Below are 13,027 nucleotides of genomic sequence, written 5' to 3' on the forward strand. Positions count from 1 at the left end.
ATGGTAGGAAATTTCAATATGCACGTTATGCTTTGTTGTCACTTTAGCTGACAGATTGCTTCATGTGTCATTTCCAATATGTCTCTTTTCCACTTGCAGTTACTATGTGGGCAAGCTGCTGTAACTGGTTTTGTCTGGATGGCTCACCTGAAGAGATGCAGCCACAGCCGCAACCAGGAGCCAGAGCCCAAGCCTATTCCAACCCCGGGTACAGCTCCTACCCGTCTCCCACTGCTTCTGAACAGAGCTGCAAGGCGTGTGGGGTGCACTTCGGCAGCTCCTCGAGGAAGGTGGGTGGCAAACCTCTTCTCTGGCGGTATGCCATCTGACTTCCATTTAATTACAAAGAGCCAATTTGAAGAGAAATGGGTGCACGTTAGAAGCCTCTGATTTGAGGACATAGCATATGGGAAAAGGCAGCTTGCCTGTGTCTTTAGTCATTCTTTTGCAATGAGCAGGCATGCTTAAAGATGACTGGAAGTGTGGTAGTTAACCTTCAGGAGACTTGGCTTTCCCAGGCACTGAAAAAAGATGCCCAGACTGTTTATAATCCTTTAAACAGCATTAACTTGAACGTCGGTTTTTAAATTTGTTATTTTAAAACACTACTATACTTAAAAAAACAAAAAACCAAACCAAAACAAAAAAAACAACAAAAAACCAGCCACAAACTTGTGGCAAGGAGTTTAGTAATCAGTTTGTGTTTTCAGTTAAGGAGAATCTACATATCTCTCTTCTAAACTATTGTTGCTCAAGCTAAAAAGCCACATGAGTTTATTGAGGGTGTGCATAGAAATTACTGAATGGAAAAAAAAAAAGACCAAGTCCATTTCATCTTGTTTATAAACTTCATTTGTGAGCGTGTAGATGCAAAAAATATTTTTTGCCACAAGACTTCTTAATTAGATGGCAAACCCTGCCTGGGACATTATCTGGGGGCGATGGTTCTTGTAATGCTGCTTGAAAAATGTTTTGGTGAGGAAAGCTGTTCAGCGTCCACGTTCTGTGGCTTTAGTGTCTTATATGTAGCGTGTTACTGAGCTGAAGAATGTGAGAACTTAAAAATTATGGTGAATTTTGGCCAAAGCACTTTTAGATTAGATGGGGAAATTCATGAATTGGTTGGTCGTGCAACTTTTTATGTATGCGTGCTGGTGCGTATCTGAGGAACGGTAAACCTTGGCGGAGCTGCTGCTTTCTTCTCACAAAACAGCAGGGATGTTTATGCAGTTTTGCACTGAGAAGTGTTATTGCTCCAGAAATCACTAGAGATGTTGATAATATATTTTGGAGGTTTGGGTATATATGGTAACTTATTTTGGGTATGTAAGTACGCTTAGACTTTCTCGGACAGTGGACAGATTCTGGGTCAGCTGGAATGGTGCAGTCACTGCGTGTGACTCTGCATAGCTTGTCTTTAACATTGTCCTCGTTAATGTGATGTGTCTTCACAAACACTTGTGAAAAGAATTATTCTGGATCCAGTGCTTACTATTCTGCATAGCAGCAAATAGCAGATGTAGACAATTCTGCTTTTGAAGTGAAAACAATTCACCCAGTTAATATGGATTATACAGTAGCAGTTCTAGGAACCGTAGTCCCATTTTTCCTAGCACATTCTGAAATATATGATCTAATTTAAGCTGTCTTTAACGCAGTGTCTTGTGTCAGAGTCATCAGCACCGCTCCAGATATGTGAGAACATGCTGACAGGGGCCAGGTAAAGGTCTGGTGTGCAAATTGTAGAGGATCTGCTAAAACAATGGAAGACATTTTGGCCCCCGGCAGACTTCCCTGTTTTCCTGCGGGAGCTGGCTGGCGGAGTAACTGGGGCAGCAGAGTACAGTGTATGCCTCGGCTGCTCCCGTTCAGTGCAGGCGATAGGTGAAAATGAGTTTGACGTTTATATTCTGTACTGTGAAGGGGAGCTCCTAAACCTTCCTTCCACCTCCCTTCTGCCACCGCAACTAGGGAACAGTAATCCTGGGGGCTGGCTTGAGCTAGACGGCTGCAGGTGGCAGAGCTTGAACAGCGGCAGGAAAGTCTGTGAGAGCTCATCCGTCAGGCCCTGGTCTCTAGCAGAGAACTGAATACATAAACACCGACGTGTTTGTGAGCCGTGCTAATTCTTTCATGCTCTTGGTATGGACCAAGAAGTGTATGAAATCTCACTTTGCAGCAATGAGAGCATGGAAAACTGCATTCTCTCCCAGGAGACGCAATACCTTTGGACTCTAGTGTCCGGTTAAGGTTTGTACTGAAATACAATGGATAAAAATTAATTTCTTCCGCACTGGTGACCGTAAGGATAACCTAGACTGCTTACAAAAACCCCAAAATGACAAACAAACAAAACCGAAAACCAGAATGATGGTATGTGAACATAATTGTATTTTGGTTTTTGGAGAACAGCACCTGCTAAAAGCATTAGGGTAGGGGACATTTAAATGGAGCATGTGCTTAAAGATGCTTTTAAGTAACTGTCAGAGCATCTTTAAACGATGTAAAATTTAATCATGGTAGCAAAAATATCTCAGGAGTTTTTTGTGTGTGTTTTCCTTCTCTTAGATTACATTTTTGGTCTTGGTTTTCTGCAGCAAGCTGATTCCACAAAATCTCTTACATTTCAAACAAGCATTCTTCATTTCCCTCTCTGCTGATAGAAAGCCGTGGCAGGCATTCACGGCGGATATATCAGATTGTTATTCCTTCCTCCCCCATTTTCTGATTGCAGTCCCTTAAACTGGCTGACATTTTCAGGAAGATGCTTTTCTTTGCATACTTACAGAAAAAGCTCCTGGCAAGCTAGGTTTAAAAAGAAAAAAAAAAAAAAAAAGCTCTGAACAACAGTAGCAGTAGTGAAAGCTTGAATGTTGGCATTTTTTCATTTTATCCTGCATACAGAGAAGAGCCAAGTGTATCCAATCCCCATCCTGGTATCTCTGGGAGACTGTTAGAGCAAACAACCAGGAACAGCTTCTGCTCTGGACAGGCTTCTGATTTAAAGTGTTTCACTTCTGTTTGACCATCCTGTAATTGTACTGCCAGTTAGTAAGCATCGTTCAGAAGTGGTCTGACCTTTTAGGAACAAGTTTTAATTTACAGCAATATTTGAAATAATTGTTCTGAGCAGACTGGTGTCTTCAATCATTGCCCTCTCAGAGTTCAACAAATACACTGAAGCTGTAAAGCTGCTTAATGCTGAGATGTGGCAAACAGCTTCTGTGCATCTTTAAATACTCGATGTTCAGATGCAGGCTGTTTTTTTTTTTCTTTCTCCAGAGATGAATCCTAGCGGTGAACTGATAAGCCAGACATATGCCTCGTTTTATTATGACTTCTCAAATGTATCATTTGATAACTAAGACAGACTCGTGTTATGACTGTTAATTGCCAGCAAAACCCAGGTTGGGTAACGCAGCCCTTGTACTGTGCTGGCTTGTGTGATACCTGAACATCTGAGTACTCAGGTGGGAGTTTTCTGGCTGGAACATCCTTGGCCATCCAGCAGTTCCCATCGGAGCCGGTTTGCTGTCTGCAGAGCACGAGGGAGGCTTCTCCCTGCCAGAGAAGAGCAGGGTTGCTTGGTTGGGTTTTTTTTCCCCCTCAGTTCTTCTGGTTGCTCCCCTCTCAGGGACGGATGATTGAGAGAGGGGAAGCATTGCCAGTGAGGTTATTTTCCATTACTCTGCCTTTGTGGAGTATTTGTTCCCCTGCTCTAGACAGATGCACAACCAGTAGTTCCTGTCTCTGCCCTGAAAATTCCCTGAGAAGCTGGGTTGCTCCTGCAGGCATAGGGTGGAAAAAAAAGTCAGTTACCTACTAATTTTTTTTCATAATGACCAAGTTAAGGAAAACTCTAAACTGGATGGTATGTCGAAGTTGCCCTTTCTGTCTTGCTTTGTGATTGATGAAAGTCACTTTTACTTGGCAGGCCCCCAACCAGCAATTTTGAGATGAGGTTTTGAGTTTGCATGACCAGAGATTCTATCTGTGGTAGAAATGTTCATGTCTTAAAAAGTTTAGGCAGGAAATTTGGATTCTTTCCACTAACTGTCATTGTAAGTCTATTACAGGGTCTAAATGAGAAGCCTGTTGGTTATAATTGTAAAGGGAAGTGTGGGGCAGGGGGGTGGCCAGGCTGCAAAGGGGATCAGAAGAAGCCAGTGTAAGCAAGTAGTGAATTTACACCTTTTAAAACATTAGAAACATCTGCTTTCTTTGAAACTGTTAAAAATATTCTTTGGTCACTAGAAGTAATTCACAAAACAATCTTTTTGTCTCTGTATTTATTGCTTCTCCAACTCCGCATGTGTCTTTTTCCTTGCGTGGTTCTGTATGGTCAGGGTGTCAGGATTTCATAGAGATGCTTGTCTTCTCTCAGAGTGTGAAGTGGTGTTTTTAACCAGCACTGAAACCAGTTCTTTCTTCCCTCAGGACTTTTTAAAAGGCATGTAATGTGGCTGTTCTACTGCTATTCCGATTGGAAAATGTAGAATTTGACTTTCCAAAGTCTTGAACAGTCAAGTTTCTGCAAAAGTCAACACGGACTGTGAGTGCTTAGAACTTCTGAAAATCGAGCCCTGAGTGACGAGACCAGAACAGTATAAAATATAAACATTAAACAACAGAATTTAATCTGTAAAGTTTTTAAACATCCAGGGCCTAATATTTCCAAAACTTCCAACACTTTCTGTCTAGCACCTAGCTGGCACACAGTGTGTGTATTATTTTCAAAATAAGCTGGCTATTTTTGTTGCATAAATAAATGTTGAATTCTTTGATGTCTGTCAGACGCTGTAAGCCTTGTCGTTTCCTTTTCCTCGTATGGTGAAAAGAAGATTCATTTAGTGATTGCAGCAAATTGAAGGGGAAAAAAAGGGGAGGGGGGAAGGGAGGTCACTCATAGCAAGTATTAAATTTATGAAATAGAGATTAATTTTTTGTGAGTAGTTCCCTCCAATGCTAGAGCTTTTTCAGTGCACAGAGCAGTATTTCGTTATTTTATAAAGCAATGTGCTTTGCTTGAAAGCTGTGATTTACTTGAAAGCCTTCTGCCTCACAGAGCTCTCCCGACTTCATCTGTGGCTTAAACGGTACGAACAGGGCTGGAATAAGGTGCAGAAAACTCCTGTCATTTGAGGGAACGGGCTAAGAATGTAATATTTCATCCTGGGTAAATGGAGTGTAAATACTGCTTTTCTAAGAGCTGTGAGGAACTTGGCGATCTGCTCATGGGATCAATCTTTTTCCTCATCTAGGAACATGAACAACATACTTGGCACTTTTTCATGAATAAGAAGGTTTCGGTTATGTCTTAACAGAGGCTACTCTTACTTTGGCTTCTGGATGGTGGAGGAACGCTGCCTGTGGTCGTTGTGCACCTCTGTTGCAGGTCACGGTGGATGGGTTTGATTCTGTTCCCTTCTCTTTACCAGCACATCTGCTTGGACTGTAAGAAGAATTTTTGTACGTCCTGCTCAAACCAGCCTGAAGGTGGGCCCCTTCTTTGCCACCTGTGCCAGCGTTTCCGAGCCACGGCTTTTCAGCGGGAAGAGCTAATAAAGATGAAGGTTAAGGATCTGCGAGACTATTTGGCACTCCGTGAGATTTCCACAGAGTTGTGTCGTGAAAAGGAGGACCTGGTATTTCTGATTCTTGGCCAGCAGCCTGTAATTACCCAGGAAGATGAGATAAGAACAAACCCGTTTAATACTAGTGTCTCTGGACAGCAAGACTTTGTGATTCTCCCACCAACCAGCATAGCATCTTCTACCTCACATGATGAGTCTCCAGGGTCTGCCGATCCCATCTCAAGCTCACTAGCTCAGGAACATCAGCAGGTACAGTCTGTAGCCAGAAGCATCTTTTGCAAACTCATTCATCTCTATTTTTGGATTAACTACTAAGATGTTGCATGAGGTTTTCCAAGTAGGTAATGTGCCAAAGAAGTTTTGTGTTAAAGATGTCCGCTTGAAAAGCGAGGAGGGCTTCTCTGTGGAGCAGATGACAAAATACTTTGCATTTCATACATGCATTTCTCGGGTTTGTTTTTAATTTTGAAGTGAGGGCCTCATATGTTCTTACAGAATAATTAGGAAAGTAAGATGAGTTATTTTATGCTGCTTTGCTGTGTAAAACTGTGACTTGCTATCACCAGCTTTCATGTGCTATTCCCTTTCTGCACCAGAGGAATTTAATTTGGTGGGTACTGCTGAATGTACTGAACAGTCACTCCGAGAACACCACTGCTATTTTGAGATGTGTTTTCTCTGGGTCCACACTTGCCATTGCCGCTACGTAGTCCTGTGACTGGTTCCTTGGGTACTTGATGTCTGTTGGGTGCACAGATACATCTTGTGTGTTGATGTTGGCAGTTTCCTGACAATTGTATGTAGGTGTTAGATGACATGGTTATTATTGTTCTTTAATTCACGTGCAGACAGCAAGCGGTTTAAAGCGCAGGTTAAAGTAATTTTTGGAACTGAAACTGATGAGAAAGATGATTGCGAGATGGGTGAGGTTTTTGGTCTCTTCTGGACTCAGATCAATGGAAGACAAAATCAGAGCCTGTTGTTAAGTCTTCATTTTATGATGAACTCTGCAGTTCTGACAAACCTTGTCAGGGGCGTTTAAGCTTAATTATTTTTTATTGACATTGCTTTGTTTGTCTTTCTGCTATCTGGTATGGGAAGTTTACTCAGTGTTTGACATCTGCTCCTAGTCCTGTTACTTAATAGGTGTATTTAGTTCCCTGTGGACTAGAGCAGTGAAAGTATATGTACCTTCTGCTTCCTCAGCAGATAGATCTAGTACAAAGGAAGAATTTTCCTGGGAGGATGTTTTTTTGCTAATCACTTAAAAGGTCTTTTATTCTCTGGTTCTCTGGATATTGGCATTCCAATTTTACCAGCAAATTCAGCTCTGTTGCCTTCCCTTACTGCCCCATGATACATTTCAGCTTCTTGTCTGTACTTGCATGACATCCTGCTACAGGTCAGGCTCTTTCATCATCGTTGTTACTCTTTTGCTTTGTAAATATTAATGAGTCACCACTTAGATAAGTAGGATGGTAACGTTACAGCGTCCTTTGTCAGTAGGGAAACCACAGAGGGGAATGATAGCTGCTGAGGGCAAGTCAGCTAGAATTACATGGCTGTGCCTTTCATTTTATTGAGCGCTCAAAGCAACTGCCCCTTCTCACTCTCCAGCTTTGTTGCTGCTTGTCCTTTGCTTAGTATCTCCTCTTTGTCCAGTCCAGAACTCACCTGAGGAGGTGTTTCTGTGTGGTTACTTTGAAGATGGCCTGTAGACTCTGAGCTGTGTTAGAGGAGGCTTACACCGAGCTTGCGGTGTGATAGCTGATGTGCCATCAGAGCCGTGATATCACACCGTGTCACACTGCAACGCTTCAGGGAAGAACTGCATCTATCTATCTGTCTATATCGCAGTGTATAAATTTGGCCTCCTCCTGATCCAGCCTCACAAGAACATCACGTGGCAATCTTACTGTACAACAACAAACTGTCGGGTTTTAAATAAAGGGGGGGCTTTGCTGCACTTCAGTTTCAAAAAGTTTTACTCGTTTACTTGTTTTTGTAAGTGCTGCACAGGAAGTGTTTTCTGTGAGTGTGCCTTGCTTTTACCTTGTGCTGCAGTTTGTCCTCTCTGGAGCTTGTTCCTTCTGCACACACGGAGATACGCTGTTAGTGAAAGCTTTATTTCCTCTTCTAGGGAAATGGTTATGTGCCTCCCAGCCAAGTCGGTATGACAGGAGTTGAGAATGCAGCAGAAGCACCAACAGAGGAGGAGACACAGGTTTGTGTGTCCTGGAATTAGATGACAAGGAATACCAGGTTTCTTTCCTAGGCTGTGTGTACCACGGAATTGGTACTGCAGATATGGGTGACTAAACAGTAATTCAGACTGACCACCAGCAGACCAAACCAACCCCTTCCTTTGGCATCGCCTTGTCTTCCACATATAGAAAGAACCGGTGTCACTTGGACACTATAAAAAAAAATAATTTCCATCCTAGGGCTTGTGTTTCTGACAGATGGGGGAATTCACAGAGTAATCAGTTGTATGTACACCCAAACATGAATTCCTGCTAGTGCACGTGTTGAAAGTTGATTTAAATGGTAGTGCTAGGTGTTGAGGGCAGGAATCATTCCATCTTTGTTCCCCTTTCAGTCTACAGACTCAGAAGATAACCTGGTGCAGGGGAGGAAGGCTTCTCTTTCCGATCTAACAAGCATCGGCGACATTGACACGCTCTCTGTGCGACAGCTGAAGGAAATTCTTGCTCGCAACTTTGTCAACTACAAAGGCTGCTGTGAAAAGTGGGAGCTGCTAGAGAGAGTGACTCGTCTTTATAAAGAGAAAGACCTTCAACATCTAGGTAAGAAACTTAGCAAACCTGCCTGTTTTCCAGGTTTTCCCTTTTTAGGGACAGTGGCAGAAGGATATAGAGCTTACCTTAGATTTCTGTTTCGTAGTGTGACGCATGTTGGAGTAGCTGAGCTCTGTTCACCACTGCTTGTACTGGAGAGGGTAGCTGGAGGTACTGGTAGCTTGGAGAGTGACTTCCCTGTAGTAGCAACAAAGGAGAACTGCGCACCCTTCATCGCGGGGTTCTGTAGAGCCTTGGCAGATCACGCTGGTCACCGTGGCACCCACAGGACAGCTGCTGCGTGACTGTCGATGGGTGACTGTAGGTGCTGGGTGGGCGCCTACCCATTGACTCATGGCAAAGCCAGAAGGAAAACGCTGCAGAAAGCAGCCAGGCAGCTCAGGGCGGGCATGTGCGCAGGGATGGTGGCTCCTGCTGTGGAACAGCTGTGATTATCGGTGGTTTGGCTTCTACCTGCTCTTGCTGAGCCTGCGCTTTGACGGATGAGGGGACAGTGGCGTATGGAGAATGTATCTGGTTTGAATTTCAGATGCCAGTTTGCAGTTCTAGGTGACTAGTTTAAAAATACATATACGTGTAAATAACTTACAAGAGAAATGCATTTTGACACTTTGGTTTCACAGGTAGGTTTGTTCCTCAGTGTTGTCCAAAGAAGTGGTGTTTTCTTAACCACATCTCGCTAAGCTCTGTCCTCTATGAATGGTAACAGACTTAAGACAACTGCTTTGGATTTATATTCTCTCATTGTATCTTGTGCTTTTGACAGAATTTATCCTTTTCTCTTAATCAGCTGCCTGCACGTGTCACAGCTGTGCTCAGCAATATCAGTGAGGTTGTGGAACAGCAAAGAAACTGGCACAAGGGGCTACTGAACAGTTCTGTCGTAGTTCTGTGAAGCCAGACACTGCATACATTTGGAGACTGTCTTAAAAATTGAGACATTGCTTTAGATAGTTGCTTATCTTTGTGAAGCGCTAGCTGTTGTGAAAGCTCGGTAACAGAAAGTTTCTTGCCAAGTTGAACAACAGATCCTGAGCAGAGATTCAGCCTGAACCTCTGCGTGGGGATCAGCAAAAAGCAGTTTTGGTTTAGTAATCTCCCTTCAAGGTAATTTCCCACCCCCCTCCCCGCTTCTCTTATTCTCACCAAATAACTTTCTCTTCTTACGTTGCAGTTTCTGACACCGATGATCAAACGGGTAAGTGATATTCTTCATCATAGAATCCTTTAGGTTGTAAAAGGCCTTCACCATTGAGTCCCACTATGAGCCCAGCACTGCCAAGTCCACCGCTAAACTGTGTCCCCAAGCACCACATCTATGCTTCTTTTAATTACCTCCTGGGACGGTGACTCAACCACATCCGGGGGCAGCCTGTTCCAAGGCTTGACAACCCTTTCCGTGAAGTTTTTCCCAATATCCAACCTGAGCCTCCCCAGCGCAACCTGAAGCTGTTTTCTCTCATCCTGTCACTTGGGAGAGAGACCCATGTTGCTTCATTTGCCTCAGTGCTAAGAACGTCAGCGGTATTTCTGCTTTCATTGCACAAATTCCTGTGTAAAAGCTAACCTTCTCCTTGCCAGCTGACGGAGCCAGTACTCCCTTTGTGTCTACACTGGATAATTCCCGCCCCCCCCCCCCCCCCCCCCCCCCCTTCAGTGTGCCAAAGTACCTTAGGGAAGTCCTTTGGTAAAGCCAGCTCACAGATTGCACAGAAATGACATTTGTCTCATGCAAACCATGGTTTCTCCTTTCCTCAGGCGCTGCTGGGCTGCCTGGCACAGAGGACAACCTCTGCAAAATCTGCATGGACGCACCCATCGACTGCGTCCTGCTCGAGTGCGGCCACATGGTCACCTGCACCAAGTGTGGGAAGCGGATGAGCGAGTGCCCCATATGCCGGCAGTACGTGATAAGGGCCGTCCATGTCTTTAAGTCCTAAGTGTGTGTAAGGACCGGTGATGCCTTAAAGCCTCATCCGCCGTTAGAGAAAGGGTCAGAATCGTTACAGAGATTGGCACGGGGACCCCATCGGAAGCTGGAAGCCTGGGGAGAATGGTTCTTGGTGGAGCCCCGCCTGGCTGTGCTCTTCCCGCTATAGTGCTTTACACCGCAGTGCCTGGACTCCTCGGAGCTCATTGCCAGCAGCAGACACAGAAATTAACAATGTGCATTCTAAAATAACTTGATCCACTAGCATGGGGGATAGATGGATGCTTGGCTTCCCACCACGGAGATCAGATTCAGAGGCTTTATGTTTTCCCCTGAACAACAAACAAAAGCATGGACTGGGGTCTCAAAAAGCGACATTTTTTTTGCTGCTTAGGCTATATACACCCAGCAACAACTTTATTTTCAAAGATTAAAATTCTACTGTGCTTGTTAATTTTACTTTTTTAATTTAATGTTAAACCCTTATGCTTGCAGGGCAGGCAGACAGCCTCTGGTGTCCATATTCAGAATAAGTGTAATTCTAGCCTAGTGCGATTAAGGAAAAAGTAGTTTTATTTGAAGACTGAGTTTGTATTATTGAAAAATGTAAGGGGAGTGAGACTCTACGGAACATACAGCCTTACCTTGCGTGGTGGTGGTTTTCTGTTTACAAACTAGGGTGAGGGAGATTTCTAGTTTGATGTTGATTCCTTTGACTTCACCAGCGATTGTTTTAAAACTGGACTCCACTCGATGGAGGAGCTATGAATTTAAGGCTTGAGTCTTTTTTAGAGGGTGTAGGGAAGAAAACGTACAGCTCAAGAATAGTAAGGGTTCCACTGTGACACAATCATCTTTAAGTACAGGGAACTTTTTAGAAGGGAGGAATGAAAGAAAGCAAACTTTATCTCCCTTGAGTCAGTAAGGTGAGCAATCATCATTGCAGATACTTCAGTTTACTAATGAGCTTCCCCCTATCCTCTGCTCTGCTCAGTTTTACAGTCCTGTTACGTTCAGACTGCTTATCGCAAGCGATTTATTTTGTACTCTTTCTGCTTGATTGAGGCCATTTGGCTGGTAACACAGCTAAGTTTCAGAATCTTGATGCCTTAAATTTTCAGCTCGTTTCAAGTCCTTAGTGAAGTTGGCTGCCTTCTGCTACGGCTGTTCCCTGCCGAGCTCTCTCCTTTACAGCTGGGGTGATCACTTAAGTGTTCAAACCAACTCTGTGTAGCTGCTGGCAGAGGAACAGTGTAAGGAACAAGTGTCCACTTACAGCTTCTGGGGTAGTGCAAGTGCAGTTCCAGAAAAAAAACCCCACCTATTTTTGCCAAAAATGGTAATATATGTTAACAGCAAATCAAACTTGTGTCATCTTAAATGTGGAATACTGCATGAGCAGCACCTTGCTTCTCACCTGGCAGGGAGCAGAGGGTCTCTGCTCTGCAAGTTAAAATGAGTAAAGCACTTAAGTTGAAGAAATCTGTCACTCAGGAGGTCGCAGAACCTCTGTGCTATGGAGGTGGTCTCTGAACCTCACAAAAAAGCAAAAGCTGCTGAGGTTTATTGAACTAAAAACTCTGAATTTTACCTCTTTCCTGTTGAGGTTGTTCTCTAGTCTTTGGCTTAAGGTTTAACAGCTTCCAGCATGAGAAGAGTACTGGTACAATTCAATGCAGCATGTTAAAAAAAAAAAAAAAGTTGCAGGTAAGCAGTAGCTGTATTTACTCTTCAGGGGGCTCACAGGGACCTCTTAAGAGGAACAGGAATACACGTACAAAGCATTGAACCGCCTCATTTAGTAAATTCACTGTGAAACTCCATGTTGTCATATTTTTCATTAAACTCAGGGCTGGGGAAATTCAGCAGGAAGATTATTCCCCTGTGGACAGATGTACTTCTACTTGTAGAGGTTAGGCTTATTTTCTACAGCAGATAAATCAAACTGCAGATCAATGCCTGAAACCTTAGGGGTGAGATGATATACCCACCGTATGACTCCGAAGTGGTTTGGTTTTTTCTCCCAACTAAAGCATTTCCCTTGCAAAAATGGATTCTCTGTGATTGAGTTATTTCTAAAGGAAAATCAAAATCTGGGAGAAACTGATTACTGATCCAAAAGAATATAATGATCTGAACTAATAAAGTAAATGGAAATATTTATGTGCTTTATGTACACTGTACATAGTTTAAATATTTTAAAAGTTAATATTTACTTGAAATGGCATGTGTTATTCTCTATTGAATTCTCTTGGTACTACGATGGTTAAACTTACTAGTTTTGGTACAGAAGTTTGGTTTATAATTTTGTAATAAAGTTTAAAAGAGATTTAATTCACCTTGTTTTCTGACTCCTTTACCAGTGGGCTAGGAGAAAGCAGAGCTCCTGCAGCTACTTCTGAAATAAGACTGGGGACACCAGGTGCTCAAATGTCATTAGTGGGTGGGGTACCAGTACAGAAGAGGTTGAAGGAAAAATGTACCCTTGAGACTAAAGGAACCAGTAAACTGGCCAACTCACTTTCACAGTGTATACATGCAGTTATTTAACAAAATAGTTAAAATGAACCCATTTCTAAAACCTGCTTTCTGTGTTTCATTAATAATAGAGTACTTGCCGTTTTGAACACCTTCAGGTAAGGTTTTTCAACGATCCTAAATGATACAGTTGGCACAGTTCCTTC

The 13,027-nt window shown here is 43.2% G+C and overlaps 1 protein-coding gene across 7 annotated transcripts in view; it reads left to right on the forward strand.

The window, feature by feature from the left end:
* RFFL (ring finger and FYVE like domain containing E3 ubiquitin protein ligase) overlaps positions 1-12,677 on the forward strand; it is a 33,032-nt gene extending 20,355 nt beyond the window's left edge. For 3 of the 7 annotated variants that reach the window (XM_040614711.1, XM_040614702.1, XM_040614719.1), the window contains exons 2-5: positions 100-290; positions 5,439-5,843; positions 7,735-7,818; positions 8,194-10,029. In XM_040614711.1, coding sequence (XP_040470645.1) covers positions 105-290; positions 5,439-5,843; positions 7,735-7,818; positions 8,194-8,697 — 1,179 coding nt within the window. In that variant the 5' untranslated portion in view covers positions 100-104 and the 3' untranslated portion in view covers positions 8,698-10,029. Of the gene's footprint in view, positions 1-99; positions 291-5,438; positions 5,844-7,734; positions 7,819-8,193; positions 10,030-10,171 lie in introns of those variants that run through there. The other 4 variants (XM_040614735.1, XR_005831011.1, XM_040614743.1 and 1 more) reach the window with 4 other exon arrangements.
* Positions 12,678-13,027: the final 350 nt, after the last annotated feature.

The sequence above is a fragment of the Falco naumanni genome, chromosome 1 (genome assembly GCF_017639655.2).
Source record: "Falco naumanni isolate bFalNau1 chromosome 1, bFalNau1.pat, whole genome shotgun sequence".
In the NCBI taxonomy this organism is placed as follows: Eukaryota; Metazoa; Chordata; class Aves; order Falconiformes; family Falconidae; genus Falco; species Falco naumanni.